Consider the following 8,892-nt stretch of genomic DNA (forward strand, 5'->3'; position numbering starts at 1 on the left):
GAAATCTGTCATTGCACTTGGATGCACTGAGGCAAAAGGAAAACAAATGTAAATATAACTATGATGAGAGTAAGAGAAGTAAAGTGACTCCCAGGGTGAAACAATTACAATGGGAGTTGTTCTCTTGTCACCCTTCCACCTACTCCAGTATGGTTTATGCTGATTAATTCCATCAAATCACCTCTCATCTGTTTCCCCAAGTAGTGGATGGTTTCAATCCACAGAGCAGCTGACTGACATTCAACATCCTATTAATCAAAAGAATGATAATTATCATTGTAAGTAATTAAATGTCATGATTTAAAATAAATAAAATATTAGACATATTAATATGATTTGCCAATATATCAAACCCATGAAATCTATCCAGAGATTAATATACTTTAAAAAGAGAAAATTATGCAGAAAAAAAATCCACAATTGTTTCTAGTTCCCACTTTATTTCTCTCCTGCATTTCAGAAGGCAGATCTCCCAGATGATATATATATTGTCACTAACTTCTCTTCTCTTACTCACACTTCCTCCAGTGTGGTTTCTGGTGATTAATTCTCCAAACCAGCTCTCACTAAGATCTCCAATGACATCTATTTTCCCGATGTACTGAGCAGTTTCAATCCACGTTTGGAATGATGCAATTCTGAAAGCAGTTTTAGTCTTTTAAATAGGCTCTTATCACCGTTCCCTTTTATCCTATTAACTTATGGCCATTCTACCTCTGTTTCTCTGGTGGCTCTTTCCTCCTTTTACTAGTTGAAGGTTCTATGAGTCAATTTTAAGTCCTTTTCTCATTCTATTCACTCTTCACACATAACTACTTCTGTTCCTTGGTTTTCAGTTCATGGAATTGCTTGTAAATTGCAGGCTCAAAAATCCATTTTCTAAAGGACATTTGCACTTGGATGTTGGCCCCTCAAATGTAGAGGATATTGACTGCTTTTGTTATTATTTCCTGACATACCTTGCTCCAGCTACTGCTGAGAAATTCATTTTTTTCTACTTCTTCTCAGTATAACATTTATATAACTAATATTAATTATGATTATTGTTTTTAGTCTGGTTTCTCTACAGAAATCAACAATACAAGAAATTACAGGTGAATTTGTTACATTCACCTCTGTGTCCTGAGAGCAGCGTAAAACCTGGCTTAGAGGAAGTCTCTTTTTACTTATAACTTGAATAACATAGTAATGGGTAGTGAACTGTACTATCCATTCTTTAATCAGGTTACAATCAGATGTGGTGATTTTTTTCTTTTTTTCAGGAAAGCTAAATGTTTTAACTTTCTTTTTTTGTTTGCTTGTTTATTGAAGGATAGTTGATTTACAATGTTTTGTTAGTTTCTGGTGTACAGCAAGGTGATTCAGTTATACATATATATATATTCTTTTTCATATTCTTTTCCATTGTTGTTTATTAAAAGGTACTGAATATACTTCCCTATGCTATACAGCAGGACCTTGTTGTTTATCTATTTTATATATAGTAGTTTATACCTGCTAATCCCAAACTCCTAATTTATCCCTTCTCCCCTTTCCCCTGTGGTAACCATGAGTTTGTTTTTTATGTCTGTGACTCTGTTTCTGTTTTGTAAATAAGTTCATTTGTATCATATTTTAAATTCCACATATAAGTGATATGTATTTGTCTTTCTCTGACTTACTTCACTTAGTATGATAGTCTCTAGGTCCATCCGTGTTGCTGCAAATGACATTATTTCATTCTTTTTTATGGCTGAGTAGTATTCATTGTGTGTGTGTGTGTGTGTGTGTGTGTGTGTGTATACACCAAGATGTAATTTTTTTAAAATAATAAACATACAAGAAGTTTTCTATAGCAAAAAGAATTTAATGAACAAAGAAAATAATAAGTTGACTAAATACAAAGAATGTATTTTTTCTCTGAAACTACAGTGTAAATGTGCACATAATATTATATGAACAAAAATAATTATAATCTTTGTAAATAGTTAAATAAATAAATATTTAAATAGATAAATAGATCAGCATGGGCATCTGTGAGGAACTAGTGCCTGTAGAGTAGAACATCATGTTGCTTAATATTCCTGAAAACACTTGACAAATTAATTCAATTCAGGGCGTGATGAGAGCAGAAATGAGAGTCTTTGACATGGCAGCACAGGTGGAAGTGTGGTCTTGTTAGGCAGTGAGAATCATTTCCGTGTTGAAGCAGGTGTGTGTCATTCCTTCCTCCTGAGTCTTTCTTGCAAGTTTGTTGATGAAGAGAAGGATCTCATGACTTCTGCTCTGACGATCTCCCAGGCACAAGGGCTGTATTTCTTCTCTTGCAGATAGGCAGTGATTCTGTGGAAGTATTTCCTTACAGCCAGGATGGAGTCCTCCTTCAGCAGGGGAGTCCCTTCCAGCCCCGCCTCCTGCATCAGACAGGCTTGCAGGTCAGTGAGCTGCTGAGAAAGTGCAGTGCAGAACTTGTCCAGGAGGGGCTCATCCCAAGCGGCAGCCGAGCCCTCCGTGCTGAAGAGCTGGAAGGTCTGCTGGATCGTCTCATGGACGACAGCGATGGCTTGAGCCTTCTGGAACTGGTTGCCACCAAACGCCTCCTGGGGGAATCCAAAGTCCTTTCTGTCCTTCAGGCAGGAGAAGGGGGAGATTCTCCTCATTTGTTGCAGGAGCATCAGGGCCCTCGTGTTAGCCAGGCTGTGGGTCTGAGGCAGGTCGCAGCCCAGAGAGCAGCTGGAGTTGCAGCTGAGCAGCACCAGGGCCAGGAGGAAGGACAAGGTTGGGGCCATCGGGGACCTTGTAGGTGCTGCTGGCCTGGCTGAGGTGGGAACTCTGTGAACCCTGCTCTCTAGGTTCTCTGAAGACCTTCCTTCAGGCCCGGGTCTTAAATAGGGACATATTCATTTCCATTTTCTGAATGTTTCTTTTTACTTTCTACTTCTGTTTTTGCTTTTCATTTTGCACTCTCCAAATGGGTTAGGGCAACGTTTCTCAGCCATTATTTTTTCCATTATTGCCTCCTCTTCCCCTGCCCACAGAGCCTTTTTAGATAGTTTTTTCCTAATTGCCCCCCCATGAAAGTTTGAAAACACATATCTACTGGGTATCTATTTATATACTCCATGAATATCTGTATACATAAAAAAGAAAGTGAAAATTTTACTGTTTTTATTCAATGGAGAGTTAAGAATGAAAAAAATTTGCGCTAAAAATTGTATTTAAAAGCTATTGAGAACTAGGGACTTCCCTGGTGGTCCAGTGGTTAAGAATCCACGCTTCCACTGCAGGGGGCATGGGTTTGATCCCTGGTCGGGAACTAAGATCCCACATGCTACGCAGTGTGGCCAAAAAGAAAAAAAAGTTATTGACAACTAATTTAACTTTATAACTAAGTTTGCAGAGTAATGTTTTTTTTAGTCAAAAGATATATTTGAAGAAGCTTACTGATTTTCTAAATTAAGCTTTATATTATAAACATTTTCTTATGCCATTAAAAATTACTCAGGGACTTCCCTGGTGGCGCAGTGGTTAGGAATCTGCCTGCCAATGCAGGGACACGGGTTCGAGCCCTGGTCTGGGAAGATCCCACATGCCGTGGAGCAACTAAGCCCGTGTGCCACAACTACAGAGTCTGTGCTCTGGAGCCCGCGAGCCACAACTACTGAACCCCGTGCGCCTAGAACCTGTGCTCTGCAACAAGAGAAACCACTGCAATGAGAAACCCGGGCACCGCAACAAAGAGTAGCCCCCGCTCGCCGCAACTAGAGAAAGCCCACGCGCAACAACAAAGACCCAATGCAGCCAAATATAAATAAACAAATAAATAAATTTATTTTTTTAAAAAAGACAGATTTAGATAAAAGACAACTTAAGAAAAAAAAAAAGAATCCACCTCTCAGTGCAGGGGCCACGAGTTCAATCCCTGGTCCGGGAAGATCCCACATGCCGCAGAACAACTAAGCCCATGCGCCACAACTACTGAGCCTGTGCTCTAGAGCCTGTGAGCCACAACTACTGAGCCCGTGTGCCACAACTACTGAAGTCCACACGCCTAGAGCCCGTGCTGCACAACAAGAGAAGCCACCGCAATGAGAAGCCCACGCACCACAACGAAAAGTAGCCCCTGCTCACTGCAACTAGAGAAAGCCTGTGCACAGCAACGAAGACCCAACACAGCCAAAAATAAATAAATAAATGAACTTAAAAATATTACTCAAATAAAACATCTACAATGCCTGTATAATGTTCTAGTCTGTGGATGTAGCCTTGTTTAACATTTTAGTTTTTTTAGATTAAGAATATTTCAAAAGGGCTTCCCTGGTGGCACAGTGGTTGAGAATCTGCCTGCTAATGCAGGGGACACGGGTTCGAGCCCTGGTCTGGGAAGATCCCACATGCCATGGAGCAACTAGGCCCGTGAGCCACAACTGCTGAGCCTGCGCGTCTGTTGCTCTGCAACAGGGGAGGCCACGATAGTGAGAGGCCCGCGCACCGCGATGAAGAGTGGCCCCCACTTGCCGCAACTAGAGAAAGCCCTGGCACAGAAACGAAGACCCAACACAGCCAAAAATACATAAATAAATAAATAATTAATTTTTTTTTTAAAACTTCAAAATTTCACAATTACCAATCATGTTGGGAGAATGTTCTTGGGTATAAAATTGTACCCAATGATGAATATTTCCTAGGACAGATTTAACAAAGTATAATTATGAAATCAAAAGACATCACCGTTTGTAAAGTTCTTGAGACCTAAAACTAATTTGTTTTCCAGGGAGTTGCTGAAATTTATGCTAAGACTGTGGTAATGTCCATTTTATTGCTCACTTGCTAATTTTTTTTCCAGTTCGATAAAAATCTGATACTGGTTTTATTTTGCATTTGTATAGGGTATTTGATATAGAGTGAAATTTACCTAATTATGCAGAGTAACTTTTAATGTAATATATTTACTTATATAAATAGTAATGTAGCAAATTATAATTTCAAATAAAAATTTACATAAATATTTCATAATAGTACCAATGTATGGATATATTTTAAATAAAATCATCAGAATTGCTAAAACCACTGAAAATTTAAATTATTTACTTAGCATATATTTTTAGGTAATTAACTATTAATTTTGATTCATATCATAAAATTTTTAACTTCACTAGCTGCTAGGTATTCATCTAGATATTGTCAACAGTTTTCTGTTTAGAACTAGGCATAATTAGTGATGTGCTAAATAACTTTAGTAGAATTAAATAATAAAATATAACCTATTCGTGCTTAATTCCCAAAGCCCAAATCACACCAAGGCTCAAACATAAGCAACATCCACAAGACAGCCAATGGCAGCTCATAAGTAAGTAAAGGACACTTCTCACATTATGACTTTGAGATCAAGCAAATGATGGCGAGAAAGTCCTGTAATGAACAGTTAAGTCACCATAGGTTGTAGCACTGATCCTGCATAACATTTGTTTATATTCCATGAATTCAGTGTCAATGTTTCTCACATCATATACAAGAAAACCTGAAGAGCAAAATGAATACAAAGGAATAAGACTTTGTTGGATAAGGTTGACCTTTGAACACCAAAGCCATTGTAATGGCTGAGATTTGTTCATACCCCAGAAAACTAATGTTTGCACCCATGGGAGCATCCCCAATGAGAACGCATAATTTAGGCAACATCAAAAATTGAATTTTCGCGATGTGGTTCGAGATTCTCCCCAGGATCGCAGTCATGGCCGCGTGCTTGTCCATCCCGGGAATGGCCACTGCACGCATCCACAGGTTCACTAACGGGGGCAAGGAAGAAAGGGTTGCCCATTATTCATATCAGTGGAATTTGATAGAAAGAGATAGGCGCATCTCTGCAGTTAATCGTTACTATGTGTCAAATGGTTTGGTGAACATTGATTAAGGAAGCATTTTCCTGATTGATGAAAAATAACTCAGTTATGCTTGTCTACCCCTGCTAGAAGGTTATGCAGTGTATTGTGTAGCATGCAGTGTATTTTGTAGTGTGTAATAAAAATAAAACAAAAAAGTAAAAAAAAAAAATTGAATCATTCTCCATATTTTTGCATTAATGTTCAAATTTCCCTAAGGACCTCCAGAAGTTCCAATCCAAGTCTGTTGTTTTAAACGGAATGAATACATCTTTGTATTTGACTCATAACTGGATAAATATTGATTATTATCATGGAAAGAATTAACTTTCATCTCCCATCTTGAATTCTTTTATTTTGCGTAGGAAGTCACGTGGCCTCAGCCCTCTACATTCCTGCTCTTTACATGGTAGGTATGTGATAATCTTTGGCAAATTAGCTCTTTAGTAACTGGACTCTATCCATTCCCTGTATTATCCTTGGCAGCAAGTCCAGTGTAATCACACCACAAGTAATTTTTTGTAATAGACTCATCTATGTATTTTATTTTATTTTATTTTCATTGAAGTATAGTTGATTCCAATGTTTGTTAGTTTTTCTGGTGTATAGCAAAGAGATTCAGATATAGATATATATATATATTCTTTTTCAGATTCTTTTCCATTATAGTTTACTAGAAGATATTGAACATAATTTCCTGTGTTATACAGTAGGACCTTGTTGTTTTTCTATTTTATATATAGTAGTTTGTATCTGCTAATCTCAAACTCCATTTATCCCTCTCCCCCCTTTCCCTTTGGTAACCATAAGTTTATTTTCTATGTCTGTGAGTCAGTGTCTGTTTTATAAATAAGTTCATTTGTATCATTTTTTGATTCCACATATAAGTGATATCATGTGATATTTGTCTTTGTCTTACTTCACTTAGTATGATAATCTCTAGGTCCATCCATGTTGTTGCAAATGGCGTTATTTCATTCTTTTATATGGCTGAGTAGTAGTCCATTGTATATATATATACCACACCTTCTCTTTCCATTCATCTGTCGATGAACATTCAGGTTCATTCCATGTCTTGGCTATTGTGAATAGTTCTGCTATAAACATTGAAGTGCATGTATCTTTTCGAATTAGAGTTTTCTCCAGATATATGCCCAGGAGTGGGATTGCTGGATCATATGGTAACTTTAGTTTTCTTTTTTTAAGGAACCTCCATCCTGGTTTCCATAGTGGCTGCACCAATTTACATTCCCACCAACAGTGTAGGAGGATTCCCTTTTCTCCAAATCCTCTCCAGCATTTATTGTTTGTAGACTTTTTGATGATGGCCATTGTGACCGGTGTGAGGTGATACTTCATTGTAGTTTTGATTTGCATTTCTCTAATAATCAGCAATTTTGAGCATCTTATCATGTGCTTATTGGCCATCTGTATGTCTTCTTTGGAGAAATGTCTATTCAGGTCTTCAGCCCTTTTTTTTTTTTTTTTTTAATGTATATGCTTTCATATACTTTTTTTTTTTTTTTTTAATGGCTGTGTTGGGTCTTTGTTTCTGTGCGAGGGCTTTCTCTAGTTGCGGCAAGCAGGGGCCACCCTTCATCGTGGTGCGTGGGCCTCTCACTATCGTGGCCTCTCTTGTTGCGGAGCACAGGCTCCAGATGCACAGGTTCAGTAGTTGTGGCTCACGGGCCCAGTTGCTCCGCGGCATGTGGGATCTTCCCAGACCAGGGCTTGAACCCGTGTCCCCTGCATTGGCAGGCAGACTCTCAACCACTGCGCCACCAGGGAAGCCCCAGCCCATTTTTTGATTGGGTTGTTTATTTCTATGTTATTGAGCTGTATAAGTTGTTTGTATATTTTGGGAATTAAGCCCTTGTCAGTTGCATAGCTAGCAAATATTTCCTGCCACTCCATAGCTTGTCTTTTCATTTTGTTAATGGTTTCCTTTGCTATGCAGAAGCTTATAAGTTTGATTAGGTCCCATTTGTTTATTTTTGCTTTTATTTCTATGCCTTGGGAAACTGACTTAAGAAAATATTGCTACGATTTATGTCAGAGAATATTTTGCCTATGCTTTCTTCTAGGAGTTGTATGGTGTCACATCTTATATTTAAGTCTTTAAGCCATTTTGAGTTTATGTTTGTGTATGGTGTGAGGAAGTGTTCTAACTTAATTGATTTAATTATGGCTGTCCAGCTTCCCCAAAACCACTTGCTGAAGAGACTGTCTTTCCTCCATTGTACATTCTTGCCCCCTTTGTCGAAGATTCATTGACTGTAGGTGTGTGGGTTTATTTCTGGGCTCTGTATTCTGTTCCACTGATCCATATGTCTGGTTTTGTGCCAATACCATGCTGTTTTGATTTCTCTAGCTTTGTAGCATTGTCTGAAGTCTGGAAGGGTTATACCTCCAGCTTTGTTCTTTCTCCTAAGGATTGCTTTGGCAATTCTGGGTCTTTTGTGGTTCCATATAGATTTTAGGATTATTTGTTCTAGTTCTGTGAAAGATGTCATGGGTAATTTGATAGGGATCGCACTGAATCTGTAGATTGCTTTGTATAGTATGGCCATTAATTCTTCCCATCCAGGCCCATAGGATAACTATCCATTCCTTTGAATCATCTTCAATTTCCTTTATCAATGTTGTATAGTTCTTAGTTATAAGTATTTCACCTCCTTGGTCAGGCTTATTCTTAAGTATTTTATTATTTTTTTATGAGATTTTAAAAGGCATTGTTTTTTTACTTTTTCCTTTGATATTTCATCATTAGTGTAAAGAAATGCAACAGATTTCTGTATGTTAATCTTGTATTCTGTTACCTTGCTTAATTCGTTCATAAGTTCTAGTAGTTTTTGACTCAACAAGTAATTTTACTAAAGCACTTTCTGAGATTTTCTCCTCCTACTGGCAGACATTTACGAATGACCAATCTATTTTGCTTCCTCACAGCCATATTTACTGGGATTATAACAGACAATGGCTAACATTTCCACTCTACTCCTGCTGATATCAATAATGCCTACTGAGTTTA

The 8,892-nt window shown here is 37.9% G+C and overlaps 2 protein-coding genes across 2 annotated transcripts; one reads left to right on the forward strand and one right to left on the reverse strand.

Moving 5' to 3' along the window:
- Nucleotides 1-2,198: 2,198 nt before the first annotated feature.
- Nucleotides 2,199-2,768, reverse strand: LOC132367796 (interferon alpha-1-like). The gene has a single exon (XM_059926390.1). The coding sequence runs from the start codon at nucleotides 2,766-2,768 to the stop codon at nucleotides 2,199-2,201; it is 570 nt and encodes a 189-aa protein (XP_059782373.1).
- Nucleotides 2,769-5,680: 2,912 nt separating this feature from the next.
- On the forward strand, nucleotides 5,681-6,027 carry LOC132367797 (NADH dehydrogenase [ubiquinone] 1 alpha subcomplex subunit 1-like). The gene has a single exon (XM_059926391.1). The coding sequence runs from the start codon at nucleotides 5,681-5,683 to the stop codon at nucleotides 5,891-5,893; it is 213 nt and encodes a 70-aa protein (XP_059782374.1). The 3' UTR covers nucleotides 5,894-6,027.
- Nucleotides 6,028-8,892: the final 2,865 nt, after the last annotated feature.

The sequence above is a fragment of the Balaenoptera ricei genome, chromosome 6 (assembly GCF_028023285.1).
Source record: "Balaenoptera ricei isolate mBalRic1 chromosome 6, mBalRic1.hap2, whole genome shotgun sequence".
In the NCBI taxonomy this organism is placed as follows: domain Eukaryota; kingdom Metazoa; phylum Chordata; class Mammalia; order Artiodactyla; family Balaenopteridae; genus Balaenoptera; species Balaenoptera ricei.

Coding starts and splice junctions, on each gene's coding strand:
- LOC132367796 (XM_059926390.1), bottom strand. CDS start 2,768: ATGGCCCCAACCTTGTCCTTCCTCCTGGCCCTGGTGCTGCTCAGCTGC.
- LOC132367797 (XM_059926391.1), top strand. CDS start 5,681: ATGTGGTTCGAGATTCTCCCCAGGATCGCAGTCATGGCCGCGTGCTTG.